At 35.5% G+C, this 21367-nt stretch overlaps 2 protein-coding genes across 6 annotated transcripts in view; one reads left to right on the forward strand and one right to left on the reverse strand.

The window, feature by feature from the left end:
• Nucleotides 1-16307, reverse strand: part of dpf1 (double PHD fingers 1) — a 129227-nt gene extending 112920 nt beyond the window's left edge. For 2 of the 4 annotated variants that reach the window (XM_087283164.1, XM_087283163.1), the window contains exon 1: nt 16120-16238. In XM_087283164.1, the coding sequence (XP_087139290.1) occupies nt 16120-16229 (110 nt within the window). In that variant the 5' untranslated portion in view covers nt 16230-16238. 4 annotated transcript variants of the gene reach the window in all.
• A 3345-nt stretch (nt 16308-19652) lies between these two features.
• Nucleotides 19653-21367, forward strand: part of si:ch211-11n16.2 — a 32866-nt gene continuing 31151 nt past the window's right edge. For both annotated transcript variants that reach the window (XM_087283771.1, XM_087283770.1), the window contains exon 1: nt 19653-19899. Coding sequence is in view for 1 of the 2 variants with exons in the window: in XM_087283770.1 (XP_087139896.1) it covers nt 19783-19899 (117 nt within the window). In the remaining variant the exon portion in view is untranslated. The remainder of the gene's footprint in view (nt 19900-21367) is intronic.

Here is a 21367-nt window from a genome sequence, read left to right on the forward strand (position 1 = left end):
TAGATTATACTACTATACAATATGTGTCTCTGGATACTTGGAAGCAATAGAAAATAGAAATTAAAAATGTTGGGACCATTGTTTTCCTTTACACCCCTCAAAATAAGCTTTTTGAATGTAGTCAGTTCTCTTATGTGTATGTGTAAAAATAATGTGTTAACATTTATTTAGAAAATCACTACAAAATTAAATAATGAAAACTGTGTTTAATAACCATATCAAACATACATTTTATTGTTTTTTTTTTTCAATTCAATTTTATCAACCATATTTATTTATTCATTTTGTGAAAGAAAAAAAAATAGTTAGAGGTATCCTTGCTGAAAAAAAAACAGCATATGCTGGAAAGGAATGTTTTGATGCTGGTATGCTGGTCTTGCTAGTTTCAATGCCAGTCTTACTGGTCTCAATGCTGGTCAGACCAGCATTAAATATTTTAGTTTTGGTACTTAGTTGAGTACATTTAATTTGACTGCAGTTGACTGGACATCAGTTCAACAAATGATTTGCAATGCATTTGTTTTAATTTTTCGGTTTTGACAGCTGACAAAGAACAGAAAATAACTATTTTAAGAAAATGTTTATGTTTAAAACTAAAACTAGTATCAGTTTTACAGTCCTGTGGCTCTTTCCTCATTATTTATTCTAGAAAAAAGAATTATAAAAGAAACTGAAATAAACATAGTATGATTGTGCCAGAAGAAGTATAGCTATAGGTTATTTTGTAACACACTTGCTGCCATCATGCCATGTAATAAGTTTTAAGAAATTTTGGCTTTTGGGGGGAACCAAAAAAGGCTCTTCGATAGCATTCCAGCAAAAACTCTAATGCTTTATTGAACATCACAAAAGTGTGATGAAAAAGGCCATATAAGAATCAAAATCTGCCATTTTTACATAGGCGTGAATTCTTCTTACCAAACAGTTCCAACATCAGTTGGTTACTGATTTCCATACTCTGCACTTCAAAGAATACTATGATACTTCTTTGTAAGTGGGTCTTAGCATCACATGTGGGTGTAAAGGACTGAATTGCTGCGCCGGGTGCCGCTGATGGTGGAGGCTGACTAATATGTTGATGTGGCCCACAGTATTTTCGTGAGCTTAGGACTGTTAAGAGAGGATATTGGCACACCCATCCCCCAACAGCACTGTAGATTACACTTTGCAATAGCAACCTCCTCGAGCACCTCACCCTTTTCGTCATCCGCCCCGCTTCCCCTCCCTCTTTTTCACTAGACTACCCAGTCAAATGATTTATCTCATTTCTTTCTTCATCTGCCTCTCTCCCTCCACAGATGTGCTGGTGCATTTCCTCCAGACTCGAAGAACTGCGGCACGTTAACAGATGCATACTCAAAACTCAGCACTGCATTAGCTGAGGCCGAATGTTACATAAACGTTTATGCATCTCAACGACTTAAATGAAAGAGCATGTTGATTGTGCTGGACAGTGGAGGACTCGTATACTAAGGGCCCTTTCACACACGATTCACTTTGTTTGCTTCAGCTTTTTTGGTTTTAGTTTTATGTGCCAAATTAATATGGTAAATAAATTTAAAATAAAAATTTTATTAATTTAAAATTTAAATTAAAAAAGGCACAGTTAGGTATTTTCACCACTAGAGGCTGAAAATTCACAACAAACAAAGGTGAATTTTAATGACGCTGTGACGTCGCATCTACACTGTAAAAAATGCTAGTTTCCACACAATCCCTTCATGTCGTCTGAACGCTAATAGATAAGTTAACTATATGTTTTTTTACCATTTAATTTGATTGAACATAAAACAAATAAGATTGTCCCCAGAAAAAGGTGTTGTTTCAGCTCATTTTAAATAAGTAGCTTAAACAAGCAGCATAGTATAACAGTATAAAACAGGGTGGAAAACATAAGGTGCATCATTTCCTTCACCAATTTAAATGCGTTTTTGGGCTCGTGCTCCCGTATTGGCTCAGCAACAATATACTAACGGCTGATGACGCTGTGACATCTCGCATTTAAAACAGGGTGGAAAACATGAGGAGCATAATTTCCTTTACTACTTTCAACACTTTTTCAGGGCTTGTGTTTCTGTGTCATCTGTCACTGCTTTGCAACAATATACTTAAGGTACAGTATGTCATTTTTGCCATTAAAGGGTGTGTATTTACAAACAAAGGTGAATTTTGATGACACCATGATGTATCGCATCTACGCTGTAAAAAATACTGGGTTTAACACAATCCCTTTATGTTGTCCCAACACAAACAGATAAGTTAACTTATTGGTTTTTACAATTTTAAGTTGATTAAACATAAAACAATTAAGTTGTCCCCCAAAACCCTCAAGAACTGTGTGGTTTCAGCTCATTTTAATAAGCAGTTTAAATAAGCAGCAAAAAAAAATTATTTGAGTATGTAACAGGGTGAAAAACATGAGGCGCATCATTTCCTTCACCAAGTTTCGGGGGTCATGCTTGTCTGTTGTTGCTAAGCAGCAATATACTAAATACACAGTATTTCATTTTCGCCACTAGAGGATGCAAAAAAACACAACAAACAAAGGCGAATTTTGATGACGCTGTAACATTGCATTTAAAACTGTGGAAAACATGAGGAGTATAACTTCCTTCACCAATTTCAACACATTTCGAGGCTTGTGCTCCTGTGTTATCTGTCATTGCTATGCAACAATAAGCGAAAGGCAAAGCATGTCATTTTCACCACTAGAGGGTGCCTATTCACAACAAACAAAGGAGAATTTTAATGACGCCGTGACATTTCACATGTAAAACATGAGGCGCATCATTTCCTTCACCAATTTCAAAGTGTTTCTGTGTTGTTGCTAGATCAAATATGGTTACGGCCTGAAGTTAGTGAGAATTATTTATATTATTTTTTTAATTTTCTATTAATTGTATTTTATTAATGTCTACCCCCACCCCAACGCTAAACCCAATCGTCACAGTAACGTAAAAACAGTGGTTGTACTGAGTTTTATTTATGCTATTAAATAATGCTATTATCTATTCAATTCATTAATAAATTTGATTTTATATCGTCTACCCCCACCCCAACCTTCACAGTACTGTTAAAATATTAATTAATAATAAAAAATGCTGCTATATTGATGTGCATATTGCACTTCCGGCCCGCAGTGTATCTAGACTTTACCATGTTTCTGGTTTCAGGCTCCTGTGTTGTCTATCATTGCTAAGCAACCATCAACCATGCTTTCTGGGGATCCACCACTGACAAACTCTTGCTGCAGTTGTATTTATGGGGGAAAAAAAAGTACTGCAGTGTTTTTCTGAGGTAATAACTCTACCGTTATAACTGAAATGTGTATTATCCATACAACGTGTGAAGCTGATTGGTTGGTGTTTGTCACATGACTCACGATTTGCTTGTGGCAATCTGAAAATTTAAACTCACTGCACTGTAGGCACACCTGGGAAAAAACTAGCAAGTTGCACAACATGCGCACATGCACTAGTTAGCTAGTCGACATCTTAAATAGTACTGTTGTGATTCTATTTCGGTGTTTCTTTTCTGACTTCTTCCAACTGACAGATGCACTAATATTTATGTATAAGGTAATTCCAAAAAGAGTCCCTCTGTCCTGTAAAGTTAATGTGCCATGCAAAGAAAAGCAATAATTCGAACTCTAGACTCACAGCCAGATATAAATATACATTTAATCAGGTTTTCATTGTAATTGTCAGCATGATGCCAGTGAATTGCAAACATATCCAAACTGCTGTTTTCTCACCACGGTTATTTTTTTGTGGGATTATTTTGTCATTGAAAATAAAGTGTTTCTGAGTATTAGTATATGAGTGTTTTATGGATTGAATCGCTCTGTTTTTGTAAGCTAAGTGTTGCTAGCTGCAGTTCACATAAACGCCACTGGTGTCGCTATTAATAGGGTATGTGCAGAGCTAGTGTTTCTTCTCATACAAATATACTTCAGGTGAATGGTTGATGTGACTTTTTCAATTTCATAAAGTTCCTTTTTACAGCATTGATGTTGTAATGTGATTAAAATATAATCAGTTAAATAGACTTCAGAATTCATTTAATTGTTGAAGCGTAAACCGAGATGAAAAGCCGTTTACTCACACTCGCCCGTCAGGATCAGCAGGCTAGTGCGGAAACACCATTGGAAATACTGGATTAAAATCAATTTAAATACTTTACAGACATAGAGTGGGAAATATAATTTAAATAAGTGCTTCTTGTATATTCTGAGGCCCACTTTATAGTGTATATCATTTAGGCAGTAAAAAACGTTGATTTTGCAATGGCATACAGTTCACCGTAAGCGTTTGACCCAGGTTACTGACAAATTAAAAGTACCCTGTTAGTTTCTGATTGGCTGTCAATGTTTTTATTGTAAATCAGCTTGAAAAACGAAAAATTCTGAAAGGAATCATATCTATGTTGAAATGAACTGAATGATTTTAAGATTAGTTTTGGTGTCAATATACACTGAAATTGCTTTTTATAACTACTAGTTATGTTTCCATACAAAGACTGTTTTTTGCAAACAAGAAACATTTAGTGAGCATTTCAGCAATGATAATTTGGTGAATGAAAGTTTAGCATAAAATCATGAACTAAAACATAAAATAACATAAAAATAAACTGCACTTCATTGCTTCACATTAAAAAACTAAAAACAAAAAAAGGTTTCCACCCAAAATAAAAAAATCTGTCATATAAAAAGTTCATTTACATTTTTTAGAGATCTATCCTGTTAAACCCTGCCCTTCCACAATCGACTGCAATCCTGCATTCAAGTGCAATGCCTACATCTCAAAATCCAGCCAACAACCGATGAATAGAAGCAAGTTGCTGTCCTACATTTCCCTCTTGCTCATAATGCATTACTGTATATGTCTTACTATAGATTCATCCAACAATACAATGAAAAGATCTGTCCCTACCGCAGACTTTAAACCTCTCTTTCTCCGTAGGTCCTTTAAATCTATTCAGCCTTCATATGCAGTAGGTGAAAAGCGAAGACTTGCTTATGAAAGCATAGCACTTCTCCATAAGGTTGAAGAAAAAAAATTGTTAGAAGGACAAAAATGAGATTTTTTCAAAAACAGGTTTGATATATACAGTCATTTCAGAATGGCTGATTGCCTTATATTAAAATTTCACCAAATGCTGCCAAATATTTGGTATTTAGCTAAGTTCATCAAAGATACCAGCTCATATTCATTTATCAATCTAAAACACGCCACTTTTAGAATTTGCTTTTCACTCTCAACCGCTATCAGTGGAGAATTCATCCGAGTTCGGAAAGCACAAAGCCAAAGGATGCACAAAGCAGCATGAAATTAGTTCCATATTCATCAGTATCACCTTGGAGAGGGGTTTCAGTTTTAAAAAGTGTCAAAACACCTCATTTGTATGCAGATCCAAATGAGCTATTGGAAACGAACCCTCCAGAAGTGTTAAAGCCGAAGATGCTCGATGAATTTTTTCAGAGATTAAGACACCTGCGTTCGCCATGGATGGACTGCAAGCACGTGCTCTCAAACGGTATACCCAGGATCCGCCGCCGCTGTGGAGAACCATATATCCTCAGAGGCATTTGTCTGCTATATTGAATTGCCCTGCTGTGTTTGCTGGCACAGGCTATGTGTTCACATAAATCGTTGCCTGTGGTGTAACATGGACCTGATGTCCTGCCGCATGTTCCTCTGCTTGAAAAGACTGCAGGTCTGACAAGGTACGCGTACAGGTGCACCTGCGCATGGGGCCAATCCCAACCCTTATCATTCTTCACAGAACTACATTTTGTACCACATAAAATACATATTTGGGGACCTATCAACTGATTCATGAGCGTACTTGCCCTCCACCTTGCATGATGCTCTTTGCAGATCATATTTAAGCCTTTATGTTTCCCTCTTGCACCATCTATAGCTTCCTTCAAACGAGTATTCACATTGGATCTCCAGTGAAAATGGCTAGCGGGACGGTTTGTCCGGTAGAGAGATAGATATTTCGGCCCTTTGCACTTTAATAACATCTGAAATCTTGGGAGAGAATCTATCCACCTAATAACGGCACAAGAAGAACAGCTATAAATCTCCTTTGATGGACCCACATTTAGCAATGCTCCTCTGCTCCAAATGCATGTTCTGATTCATTCTGACACACACTTGCACTCAGCACAAAACACACACACAGTCTTTGAAGATGGCCATGTAGAAACATGTAAGAGTGACCAAACATTCAAAAGATGTTTATGCATGCAGTGGAGATTTAACGCTAAGTCCCTGATGGATGCAGATGTCCACCTTGCGTGTGGAATCTATGCATTTGGGACGTTTTTTCCTTTGGATATAGAGCATCGTAATACTATAATCTGCTAGAGGCTGTACTGAGGCGCAATCGTTATTTGTTTAAATCACTGCCCTATAGGCAATCTCAGTTCAGGTCGGCCTCTGATTGCGTTATGCAGTAAAGCGTGCAGACCAGCAGCTCATGCTGAAAGCACGCTGAAGACGGAGACTTTCTCCTGCAAACAATGCTTTTTGGTAGGAGGAAGATGTAACTCAAATTATGTGCCTTGTTGAGGAGAGGTGTGATATTACTTTTCGAAGTCAAAGGACTTGCAATTTTCGCCTGGCAGACAGCAAAATGGGTGAAAAAAATTCCTTACATTTATAAAAGGAATCTAGCCATATCTAAGGCAATGGTCATTTTAACATTCATTTCGACCATGTTTTAGGATAACAATGGATTCCTCAGGCTAACATTAAGACAATTTGTTTGTATGCATTAATTAACCAACAATAGATCCGAACCCAAATGAACATCTTGAGATTTACTGGAGATCATTGTCGTTGAAGAAATGAAAAGCCACAGACTGCATTACCAATATGGTATACAATAAGCATATCATGCCAGAAACGTATGTACATTTTAATCAGCATTTCTTTACTTAAATCCACTCATCTCTTTTTTATCTTTGTCAAGTAGGCATGGGCCAGTATAGGATTCTGATGGTATGATAACCTTGGAAATAAATATCCACGGTTTCATGGTATGGAGATAACTGCTCTAAAATATATTCTTTTTAAATGTCTGGATAAAAAACAAAACATTTTCCCCTTTTTACACAATATATTTTAATTTGAGAAACATTTTAAACATTTTAGAGAAGTAAACATGTCAGGCTAAATAATTCAAATGAATTGTGGACTTCTGCTGCCTTCATTTGTTTCAAAAAGACAGATTTTGTTACAATTTAAAACGGCAACTTTGGAGATCTTTTCTGCTGGAGATACTGCTGTCCTAAACAAATAAAAATGTAAATAAAAAAATCTAACTCATACCTTTGGAACAGTATAGCAGAAAATTTTGACGGTTTCAAAACCCTGACTTTTCCAAACCGCGATATACCTTAAACACGGTTATCGTCTCATGCCTATTGTCAAAATGTGTCAAATATACCATTCATAACAGCAAATACAATGTCAACGTTGTATTTTTGTTACGTATTTAACAAAGAATTTACCAACCATGTAAAAAAAGCCTTAGATTACTATTGTTTTAAGTAAGGCTGTCCAGATTTTTTGCACTCGAGTCTGAGTCATTTGATTTTGAGTATCTACCAATACCTAAACCTGATCCGATACTTCTATAATATTTTTTATTTAATTCATCTAATTTTAACATTCAACAACTTTGTTAACAAACAGAGCACTTCTGTAAGGTAGCTTGAACAAATAATAAATAACATAATTTCTTCACTTTTGGACTTCAGTGCAACAGTAAATATAACAAAAATCCAATATAAAAACTAAGAGCATCTCAGCTTAAAATACCCTGCAGGCAATCCCAAGTTTACATATCGCACAGTTTGCTATGGCAATGTTGTCGTCATTAACTTTATGAGGTCGCCAGATCGCAGATTCGCAGACATATTCGCGCTTTCTGCTTCAAGCTACTTCCGTCTTCTACTTTGTCAGCACTTAACTAATAGCATCTCTGCAACAAAGTGATATCATGCTGCACACATTGCTGTTTCTCTAATTCTGTGCCACCACAAAACTATTGATGTGTTAAAAAATTATGAGAATATTTATATATATACAAGTCGTGATCCGGAGGTAACGTCCGATTTCATTTGACTCTGAAACTGTGTGAACAAAGTTATGTTAAGCAAAAATGCCATTGTTAATGCATTAAAAATATTTTTATTTATTGTCAGAGCTCATCAGACTCTAACTGTAACTACACTACTTAAAGCAGGGTTATCCAAAGTCGGTCCTGGAGGGCCAGTGTCCTGCTGTTCTTAGCTCTTTGCTTGAACTTGCTTTAACACACCTGCCTGGAAATTTCTAGTATACCTAGTAAGAGTTTGATTAGCTTGTTCAGGTGCTTTTGATTAGGGTTGGAGCTAAACTCTCTAGGACACAGGCCCCCCAGGACTGAGTGTGGACACCCCTGACTTAAAGTATAACTATACTGTGTTCATATGAATGTGTAACGTGATTTATTTAACGCAAGGTAGAGAAATTCTATAATTCACATATCAAATAGCATTACATATCACTGTACATGAACAGGCTCCTCAGTTCTGTGATGCAAGTCTACTACTAGTTATAGCAGTGTTTCTCAACCACGTTCCTGGAGGACCACCAGCTCTGCACATTTTTCATGGCAGCAGCAGGTTAATCTGCCATTTACGAGTCTTTCATGCAGAGAAACCTCCTCAGGTCTTTGTGTAATTATGCATTCAGAAGTTAATGTCCAAACACATCTTTATATAAGGTCACATTGTTGTTACAGATGAAATATAACATGGAAAATGTGATTTAAATATTTTCCATAATTAATTATTTTATAATTTTTTCCATTATTATTAATTAACAGTCATGCAAACATCTTTACCGAAGCCTCTCTGCTTAACGGTATGTCTCACACATTCACCATGTTTGTGGTTTATTTGCACTTTCCACCAGCGTCTGAAGTTATATAAGCAATATTAGCAGTTATATAGACAGTTCTACACTTCGAGTTTACAGGAAATACTAAACCATCCAGGAACCTTTGGCATACTCTTTTCAACATACGATTTGGGTCATACTAATTTTATTTTCAAATACTATTTAGGACAGATAGTAAGTAAATTGGGACACAGCACATGGCTGCGTCTGAAACCACCTACTACTCAGTATGTACAGCATTTGAATTTAAACGTATTACTCAGTGGTTAGAAAAGTACGTTCTTTACAGTATGAATGTGAAAAGTATGAATGGAATTTGGATGTACTATATCCGCCATTTTGTCATGGTCACGTGACCTACCTGCGTCAGTTGCGTTGCTTCTTTCACATTCATGAATTCTCTCGGGGGGAATCATAAGAGAGCACAGCGTGCACGGGATGCGCTCTTCGATGAATTCAGACATACTACCCGGCTCGCATACTGATTTTAGTGTTTTGTATAGTATGGAAGTATGCAGTTTCAGTTTCAGTTTCAGATCATCAGCTCATTAGCAGAGACTGAAAGATCTGTAATGAGTGACAAACATAAACATGCAGTGTTGGTGGTCCTCCAGCAACGTGGTTGAGACAACGAGTTATAGCACTTTAATCATTTGTAACTTTGACAAATAAATTACGATATATTTTATTAAATTGTTTATAAAATACTGACTATGCAGTATTATTTTTACATTTGATTATTCAAATAATGTATACCTGAATGCAGTTCGACTCCTCTAAAAACAATAAAATGCTGTTTATTTAATTGTACATTTTTCTTTATGGAATTTATCTATGCCTGTGTATTGTTTCTTATTTTTTATGCAAATGCACTCCCCTACAGAATCATCGCAATGTTATCATTGCAATGTTAGATTTTTTCAATATCATGCAGATCCACTAAAACTAACACCTAAAGTATTTATTTTAATTTAACAGGATCTTTATTAGGCATTTAAATTTGATGAGCCTTCAGATGGAGGATATTCAAATAGTTGTATGTCATCCAAAAATTGTGCCCAATCACAACAAACCATACATCAGTGGAAATCTTATTCATTCAGATTTCAGGTGGTGTTGAAGGCTCCCATATTGGGAACTTGTTCTTGCATACTCATTTATTGTACAATTTCTTCTAAAACACATAAAAAAACATTAATTATTAAATGATTCCTTGTTCTCTATAATCCTATCAGCAATTAAAATGTACAGCCACTATACGAATGCTCTCATTCTCAAGCTCTGACGTTCACACGGACAAGCCTGAATCATCAAGAAGCGACACCCTCCCTCATTTCTCCTCAGTCCATATCTGACTATCTTCCTAAAAGGTGTCTCACCTACCCAAAAAAGAGAGCAAGCGAGGACGCCATGCTTCTCTAACCTTCTAAACAACTCCTAAGTTCAAGTTCAAAAGCACGGTTCACTTCATATTCATACTATAGATGCCAGCTGCGCACTATAAGATCCCTGAGCAACAGTGTGATGACTGACAGTGAGTTAGGTAGCTTTGGAGAAATAGGTCATAGAGCTAAAAATACCTATCTGTGCCTCTCTCTCTCCTCTTGAAGACAAAGAGAGTCTCTCTGGAAAAAAAATAAGTGAGTGAAATGAAGAGAACAGCCCACCAGCCTCAGAAGAAGAAAAATGCTCTTACAGATGCAGCGGCGTATGCAGACAAACAGTAAAACAGGCCTGGATGGCGAGGACGGGATGACAGGGTTAGGAGCGACAGTGTGAGGAATTATCTAGAATTCATTTTTCTCAGATCAGTGAGGCAAAGCGGAGTAACTATCCAAGAAGTCCGCAATCCGCATCCTGCGAAATCACTCGGAGAGACAGGACACCATCACTTTCGGAAACAGATAGTGGAAGATAGAGGAAAAATATAGACAGTAAGTGAACCTGAGTAATTACTAGAGAGACGCGAGGACCAGCAAGACCGAACAAAGAGAAATGAGCTTCAGGAACAGTGGGGAACTAATCCAAAGATTCAAAAGATTTCCAACCAAATGCCATCGTTTTGGTGAAGCCATGCCAGTTCCTAGATAATCAGCAATCAAGGGAGGCATAATTTAATCACCATCTCTTAAAAATGAGTGATTTATAAAAGCCAGTAATGTAAATTAGATTGGCTCCTCAACAGATATCTCCTCATGGCTCCAGAAGTACTGCACTTTAACTGGGTTCTTTGAAGAGGCTTTTGAAGAGCCTAACATCACAGCAATTCAGACGCTGATTGCAGGCCCCTCTTTCTGCTCATTCATGATTCTCATGCAAATATTTCAGATGCAGCGAAAATGCACACCTGAACTTACATATACATTTAAAAAATCCCTCCACGCTCAACAACAAAGTTCACAACTCAATAAATTTGACTGAAGCTAAGAGAAACCAGTAAGATACTGTCTGCAGGATTTGTCATGTATGAGTTACTCACATGAGCCACTGAATCAAAACTGCGGATTTACAAAATCCACATTACTGGAGTTGTATTCCTTTACTGAACAGAATTACAAATAGTACTGGAGTTAATTGTGCTACTATATTCACGTACAATCACACTGAACAATAGGATTTCATTAGTTAATGAATAAATTTACATTCATTACAGTATCTGTAAACATTAGCTAATATTGCTGATCATTGTTACTTTACCTCAGTTCTATTATAAAGACAAATGCAACTTTTAAATTTACTAATGTATTTAAAAATGCTTCAAATGTAGTTTTCATTGTAAGTTATTAATGAATTAACACATGTATAAACAAATGGAAACTTATGGAGCACACAACTTAGCAGCAACCAGCTTGCGAAAAATACACATGGCCCCGTTTACACTAATACATACTAGTTTTAAAATGGCATTTTAGAATGAAAACAATCCACGTACACAATGGCGTTTCATCCAACATTTCTGAAAAGATCTCTCTGTCCACACCACTGAAAACGCACATCACATGAACACACACACACACAAACAAACTCAGTCATGCGCTGCAGCGTCTTAACCCAGTGAGCAGTGCACATCGAACTGTTTATCAAGGATGTACCACTGGATCACGTCTCACTATAGTTGTTAAACGTGAAAATTAGACTTCTCTCTGTCTCACCACTTTTCGGTCTTTTGAATCTATCAGGTAACGTGTCACAGCACCAGTACACTGCTTCAATCTTTCACTTTCACGCTTATACTTAGTCATTTTAGTGAAAACTGCAGATACTGTTGGTTGTGCACCTTTTTTACCAACCAAGTTTGTCAACACCACTATACCGACACAGATCACTCTGCTTATTCATACCAGAGTCACGCGGAAAAAGTGACTGACAGGTGGTAATTTGTGTGTAACTTATCTTTATTTATTTAAGATTTGGGATTGTTAAAACAAAGACCATGCGGGTCAGGTAGTTAAAAAGGTAGGCTACAAATAATTAATTCGTTATGGATTAAATAATTGTTCATAAAAGCTCAAAATGATGCCATCACATAGACTTTAAGTCTATAATTTTATTGTATTTTAACAGCTGTGTTCAAAACCATTGTTTGAGCAAAAAACTACATTACCCATGTTGCTGTACTGAACATTCCATTAATCAGAGAGGCACAGCAAGCAAAGTGTATTATTAAGTGATTTCTAGCTCCACCCACATATAAAACACAGAAATAGAAGTTATAATATAGATATAGGGCTGGAATGATAAACGATATTATATCGAATAGCGATAAAATTTATGTCAATAACAATGATAAGCTCTGGATTTTTTAAGAGCCGATAATGGCCCTTTTCCACTGAGTGGTACAATACGGTACAGTTTAATACACTTTAATGGCCGTTTCCACTGTCAAAAGGCATATCGAATCGAACCAGAATGAAAACAAAGGAACCGCCATGTTTTAAATACACAGCTGAGAGATTACAGCGTAATATATACATATAATAACAAGCCATGGTCGACCCGAGCTCAAACAAACCTTGTCATCATCTTGATGAACAGCCACAATGCCAATAAGAAGAGCAGATTTACAGTGGACTATTTGAAACTGTAATTGATCTGCATTTATAATCAAATCATGTTGATAGAAAAGTTAGTAATAAACATATATACAGAAGTATTTATGTGTATAAAGCGTCTGTTTTGTGAGAAGTGCTTCTCATATGATATGTGAACGACCTGTACAGCTTTACTGTAGACATTTTCTTGAGCAAAAATGACGTCGACTGAAACTTTCTGTCATACACCACGCCCACCAAAAGGGTACCCTTGGTAGTGGAAACGCAAGCCTGATAAAGGTGACCCGTACCGACCCGAACTGTACCGTACTGTACCAGTCAGTGGAAACAAGCCATTTACACCACAAAAATGTGCAACAATGGAAATCTAAAAGTGTACTGATATTAGAGATGTATTGAATTTTCAGCAATGCTGGGCCAATAAACTATATTCTATCCAATTGCGATAACATTTATGTCAATAACAATGATAAACTCTGGACTTTTTTACCCTATATTGATCTAAGAGCCAATCACACAGCAGAAATGTGCAACAATGGGAATCTAAAAGTGTGTTGCTATTAGAAATGTACTGAATTTTTGATAGGACTGGGCAAATAAACAATATTATACTGAATCATGATAACATTTATGTCAATAACCATGATAAACTCTGGACCTTTTTAATCTATATTGATCTAGGAGCCAATCACACTGCAAAAATGTTAAACAATGTAAATCTAAAAGTGTGTTGAGATGTACCAACTTTTTGGACACTAAAAATGTATCGGCCAAAAATATATTATGCCATTGAATGGACCCTTTCATTTTTGTGGCTTCATTAATTGTTGGGGTACTCTTTTAAATCTGGAAGCCTTAACAGCTTATATCGAAATATAAGATAAATATAAAATAATTTTTGAGATTGCATTTTTGCCATATTGCCCAGCCCTAATAGGATATATATATATATATATATATATATATATATATATATATATATATATATATATATATATATATATATATATATATATATATACACACACTTCAAAGAATACCATGTTTGTGCAAAGTGTACATTGGGTACTACAGATGGCAATTTAATGTCATCTAGCACTAACTCTCCCAGGACTGCTTACGCCACCATGCATTCAGAATGTCTGTATTTACGACAGGATAAGGTAAGCATAAAATTCTACACAAAGACACAAGAGCAGTAATGTTAATGTAGGCCTAATATTTTCTGCACTCCTGTCAAGCTCAAGTTGCCTAATATAATTTGAACCTGTGCAAACTTGAACTAAAGCACTATAATAACACATTAATAACACGTTAGAATAACACTATAGTAACACATTATTCATTTACATTACCCTAGTATTCTCAGATTATTATCATTATGTAAAGTCTTATCTACTGTACCTAAAATCTTGAACCCTGTCCTGTCCACTGTTATTAGTATTCAAAGCGTGCACATTTTCTCACACCATCATGTAAAAAAGCTTATGTGATGTGTATACAACAATATTATCAATTTATTTATTGTGTTAATCTAAAACCATAGATAAATACATACATAGATACCATGTGTATATATTATACATATAGTATAGACATACGATTTTAGCTTTGGGTCACATGAATTGTGTAACGTGTAGGTGTACAGGCTCCTCAGCTCTGTAGCGCAAGTCTACTACTAGTTATAGCATTGCTTTCTCTTTATTAGTTAGTTACAGCATGCAGGGTTAATCGTCCCATCACTGATTCAAAAAGAAATATATCAATACATCAGCTTATAAACAGGATGTTGTGTAGAATTAAGTTTACTTTAGACATGTATTTGAGTCTTCATATATATAATAGTACAATTTAACTAATTCAACAGTCTTTCTCAAATATGTTCCACTATAGCCAAAATTATTCATATTCCATTTAAGCTGTTAGCGATATCTTTATTTCAGGTATATATATTTACAATAAATCCAACAAAAACAAGATATGCAATCCACAATGTCAATTACATGTGACCATGGTTCACCAAACCAGTCTTCAAAAATTTCCAAATATCATAGATAAATTAATACATAGATATTACTATATTAAACATATCATTTAGACACACGATTTTACCTTTGGGTAACATTTTAAAGCGTGTTTTGAGCTCAATTGAGACCAAAATACAACGTTGTGGAGACGTGCTGGGTCAAGGTAGGCAGTCGTGGTAGTTACCGGAGGGAGATACAACCTCTCAGGTTAGGAAACCCGGCACAAGTGCTATGCCCCCTTTATGAGATATTGAAGCTACAGTCTCATATTCCTGCCAAATACAAACACGTCTCCTCACTCGGAAGGTCCCCGTCTCTAACAGATGAATGTAAAGCAATTTTTGGCACTGAGCCCGTGTGGCGTCTGCGTGCCGCACGCCGAAAAAATGTGTCAGTGTGCACAAAGGAATCTAATGGAAACTTCACGGAATGTGCATTGATGCAACGGCGCACCAGACATAGCAAATGTTACGCGCAACTAAAATGTCACGCTAAAACATGTGTTTGTTTCAGGATTAGCATTGATGTTTCGTATTTACAATGTCATTTCTACAATCTACGTTATCAACGCGTGCGATGTAACCATTAAAACACATTGTGTTAAATTGTAACATTGGCTAGTATGCACCTAGACAGCCAGTGTTGTCTTCTGCATGCTCATTTCATTTGGCATCGCATACGTGTGCAAAAAATGTTCGAGCATCATCATCATCATCATCGTTTGTCCAGAGAGTCGGTGACCAGTGAACTCTGCGATTCCATTAGCAACAACTGTAAGTTCCTAGTGATCAATACCGAGCAGGGACGCCGGGTCAACATTCTCAACATTCCTCCATATCACTGTGCATATGCAGAAATGACACCCGAGACTCTGCACTTTACAACGTGCCACATTTGCCCAGATGACAAAATGTCGTCGCATGCATTATGATTTATTGCATTTCAACATGCATTGGTAGTTTGAGCCTCGCCGGCATTTTATACTTTTTAAAGGTGTTTGCATATTTGTGAATAAGAGCGAGCGCTGTTTGTTGCATGGCATGCATTAGTCAAAGCATCAAAATAGAAATATTTTTTACTTACGATTTCAGAGGATTTTGGACCACTGTGGCCATTTTGATATAGAATGATACAATGTAAGACTGCAGATCCCCGGTATTGTACATGTAATATAGCAGCAATTTCAATTTCATTCATTCTCTGGGGCTGCGGCTGGATCGGTCAGCCAATGGGAGCGCGGCTGCCTGATGGTCAGTGCGGGGAAATGTAGTTTTTATTCCCTGAAGCCGTCGGGACTCGGCGGCGCGCGTGCTACAAATACCACAATGCACCGCGGTTAACTGTATTCTAGTCCCGCCTTGATTTTGTGTGGGTAAGCCAAAACATCTACTGTAAATTCAAGGTTGGATTGCTGGACTGTCTGTCAGTATTTTTTGTTGCCTCATGTTGGTAGCTTCTTTGATTCGCAGAGGAATAGTTTCAGAGTGATTGCAGCAAAATCAAGCCGTTCGTTCTTGTATTGTATATTTCATCTTTGAGATTAGCAGATTTGGGTAGTCACTGGTCATTATTATTTTATTACACAGCATTTTTCTGCATGTGTGCTGTGTTTAGTCATATGCATGTATATTTGAATACACATTTTTTCCATTGACTTCTGATGGGTTTTGTGCCTGGGCTAAATAGTATAGTATATTATAAATATACTATAAACAATATATTTATATCTGAACCCTGATCAATCTTTTCTGCATCATTTATAACAATTATTTCACCAATTTATGTATTGTTTTTATGGTAAAGCAGTTTTTCTCATATATACATATGGTTGTTACCATATGAATAATTAATCCTACAATACTATACCAGCTGAAGAATCACGATACCAAGTAGTATTGTGATACTGTAATTTATATGTCAAATTGTCAAAAATAAAAGAAAATTGTCAAAAATACTATATGTTATTATAGGCCTACTTGAATTAAATTCATAATTACTTTAAAGCCAAAAAGTATTATTTGCACCTCACTAAGATATATTCATTCTTTTGGTTTATTTTGTAGATAAACTGACCAACAAGAATACATTAAAATAAAGATACAAATGATACCAAATGAAATTTGTTACAAAAGTGCATTTTTTCCAACTAAATTAGGCTATATGAAGTGGTCCAAAATTCTTTACTATTTGCTATTTTGGGTTTCAGGTAACAATCCAAAGTAATTCAAAACGTCACTTTGTGAGATGTGTTTTTAAAGAGATTGTCGCAGTTGTTGTAGCTACTAAATTATATTAACAGGAACAGAAATGACTCGATGTGCGTTTGAGCTGAAGCGTGAGAAAACGTGCAATAGGCTACCATATAAGGCGCAAATTCTACTGTTTTGCAACCTTAAAGGGCTCCACAGACTATTAAAATAAAATGGTCTATTGTTCCACAAGCGTGTGAGCATTTTAGTGTCTCTACGACATGCAACATTATCTATTGTAGCTAAACCATTAATGACGATACTACCGTTGACAAACTACAGTGGCACCATTTTGAAGCCACAGTATCACGATACTACCATAGTACCAATAAACCGTGCAACCCTAATATATATATAAATATATATTAATAATTTTTTTTTTATATTTATTGAGGTTAAGTAGGTTTTTTATTCTCACATTCATTCAATATTGTTTACAACGCTAATTTGAATACTGGGTCTGAAATAGCATATGACTTCAAAACAACATCAGCACTATTTACTTGACTGTGAACAATGCTGTACTTTGATAGTCATTGGCTGCTAAAATGATTTCGCCACTTAGAATTTGCAAATAATACTTTTCTGAAATTATATTATTAAGCAAAAAGTCAGAATGTGCGAGTATAAATCCAGCTTTACCCCAGTATATATGTATTTTGAGGCTGCTCGATATTGGAAAAATCTAACATTGCGATATTTTATATGAATACAATTTCAGCAGATGACTTAAATAGCTCTATTTGGAATGAAATCATTAACTTTGAGTGGAATAATCTTGCAGAGGAGAGAATCAAAGATATTGCAAGAATAAATAAATAAGATAGAGCAAAGATAAAAGTGAAATAAGTAGTCAGATATCCAGGTATTACGATATGATACAACATTATCATGATGTTTTTCCCGATTGTGATAGATCACGATATCATCAATATATCACAAGAAAACCATCCACAATATATCATGACATTAGTAAATGAAGTGGGAAAATGCATCAAAAAAGTTATTAGATGTATTTCTTTTATTAACATCACACACAGTTGAAGCCAGAATTATTAGGCCCCGTTTAAATTGTTTTTTATTTTTTCGTTTTTTAATATTTCACAAATGATGTTTAACAGAGCAAGAAAATTTTCATAGTATGTCTGATAATATTTTTTCTTCTGAAGAAAATCTTATTTGTTTTATTTCGGCTAGAATAAAAGCAGTTTTTAATTTTTTTAATTTTTCAATTTTAAGGACTAAATTATTAGCTCGTTTAGGCTATATATTTTTTTGATAGTCTACAGAACAAACCATCATTACACAATAACTTGCCTAATTTCCCTAACTTGCCTTAAACTAATGAACCAAGTTAAGTCTTTAAATGTCACTGTAAGCTGTATAGAAGTGTCTTGAAAATATCAAGTCAAATATTATTTTCTGTCATCATTGTAAAGATAAAATAAATCAGTTATTGGAAATAAGTTATTAAAACTATTATGTTTAAAAATGTGTTGAAAAAATCTGCTCTCCGTTAAACAGAAATTGGGAAAAAATAAACGGGGGCGCTAATAATTCAAGCGGGCTAATATTTCTGAATTCAACTGTATATATGTAATGCAATGTAGTGCAAGTTAAAAATACAAATAATACACTTGAAATAAATGTGTAAAAAAGGAAAATTCCTTCACATTATCATAGTCAGTCCTTTAAGCCCTATTCTAACTGATAATTTCATAAAAGTCCAACATTCTGAATCTGCTTGTACATAGAGAAATACATTTTAACAGTGTGAAATACTTGTGGACAGTAATATTGAAGTTATTCTTCAATGTGAATTTTTCAATCGTGTACATTTAAATATTGTGACAAGAGGCCATTCTAACCTCTAAAAGAAATGGAAATGACTATAAAGGGCTCTTCAGTCCAGTTAAACTGCAATGGCGCCACTTTGAAGGCATTCTGTGACATGTGATATTTATAGATCCCTGCTAACAAATATTTAATGAACCTTAGCAAGCTCTATGGAAAGACTGAACACAAAAATGTCCTGTTGATTCATGAGGGATTTTCTGCAGAATACAAAATTTGCACTTTTTAAAGGGGATTTTAGATTTTAAATAATGCAATGCAAGAAATCATAAAACTAAAGCATCAGCAATATCCTCTCTTCTCCGATTGACATTGTAAAAAATACAAATTTTGTACAACATTATAAAAAAAAATATTTTCTATACAATAGGATTATTTGACAGGTTATTTTATTCAGACATGCCTTATTTTCCCTCTTAATACAGAAAAAAACTTGTGCACACACAAAGAAAATAGCCTCTAGAGGGCGTCACTATGCGTTCATTAATATACGATGAAGGCCCCTGGTAGAGCAGCAACGGCGCCCTCTAGAGTTCAGCTGGAAAATCACCTACCGCCAGCACTACTGTAGCAGCAGCAGTAAGTCCTGGGACAGTAGTCCAACTAGCTTAGACGGAGTTGTGATGGTTTTAAATCTTTGGCCATGTCTGAAATGCTGTTGAAAGACATGGATGAGATTTCTCTCGGGCCTGTTAAAATGGACGAGCAGAAGGAAAATGGACGGAGTTTTCTCCTGGTGGACGAAAACGAAAGCTTGCAGGTTTGTTTTTGTTAGCTTCCGAGTTAGCCATTAAGCTACTTGGTAAACAGCACATGTCTTGGCTTTGTTGTTGTTATACACTTTGATTGGGTGTTTGTCAATTCACAAAAAGGCCCATTGCGTATTATAAAAGGTGTAATGTAAAGAATACTCGGATGAGTAACGTTGAACTGTCAACATTATTGAAACACAGGAGAGAGCTGTCTTGACAACATTGTCAATGACATCTTTCTTCATCGATCATAATCAATAGTGCTTTTATTTTTAACTTTACAAAGTTGGTATTGCCATTAGTGTGTGGATATATCGTGTTATATTACATATTTTTTGCACACGTCATGATGATATAAAGTACAGCTAATTAAGTAAAATAACAAGATATGGTGTAGTAATTCTCTGTTATATAGTCTTAATAATGAGTTAACAGTGAGAAGAGTGTAATTTCTTTCTGATAGTTTACAGCTGTTTTTGACCAGAAACCAGTTTTAAAATGATTATTTACTGACACTGAGAGATTGTTACTGTCTGTATTTATATTTATGAAGAGATATAAAAATAATGCTTCATTATGTACTCACTCACTCTTCATTATTTTGTTGTTTCAAACCCGTATGTCTTTCATTCTTTCCTCAGTGGAACACAAAAGCCAGGATGACTCATTCATCAGTCATGAATGATGACATAATTGAATTTATGGGTGAACTGTCCCTTTAAGTTTTTTTTTTTTTTTCAAATGAAGAAAGGCTGAATCCCTACAGATAGAAAACTTGCTAACTCATCCTGTTACAAAATACATTGACCCGAGAATTCCCACAGGGCAGATATTTTGATTATTAAGATGCATACATTTAGTATTTTAGATGTATCCAAATACTTCATTTGGAAGTGTTACAAATCAGTCAGCTGAACCACTATGGAGATAATAATATGCCAAAAAATCTAAATTTGAATAGTGTTCATTTGAATTATTGACGATTGTAATTTAATAAATCTGAATTTTTATATGCTGTTAAAAATGCTCAAAAACAGCCTCATGATCACGTCTGCAACTAGTAGTCTACACGTCAGTCTGTTTATAAACAAACTGCATAAAGTGAAACTCTCTCTTTATGTATTTTTTGTGAACTATTTAATATATCTGCATAGTTGTCCAAATGAATGTCCTGTGAGTGATTTATAATGGATGCACACCAATACAGGAGGATCTAGCGAGGCGTGTTTCTGCCATAGACCATAAAGTAAACTGGCATATGAGCTTCAGACGTGCTGGCACAGCTGTTCACTGTTCCTGTCAGCGATCTCCCAACAATAACCAGCTGCAAATCCATCAGATCCAACAGACTTAGGGTGTTTTACTGTATTTTACATTTGTCTGTATATTTTTAAATAATAGATATTAATATTCAGTCAGTCCAGTATAAAGCAGAAGCAATCTACCCGTTTACCTATGGTTCTCTTTGAGTTGGTG

This window comes from Danio rerio, chromosome 15, assembly GCF_052040795.2.
Source record: "Danio rerio strain M-AB ecotype USA chromosome 15, GRCz13ab, whole genome shotgun sequence".
Taxonomy (NCBI): Eukaryota; Metazoa; Chordata; class Actinopteri; order Cypriniformes; family Danionidae; genus Danio; species Danio rerio.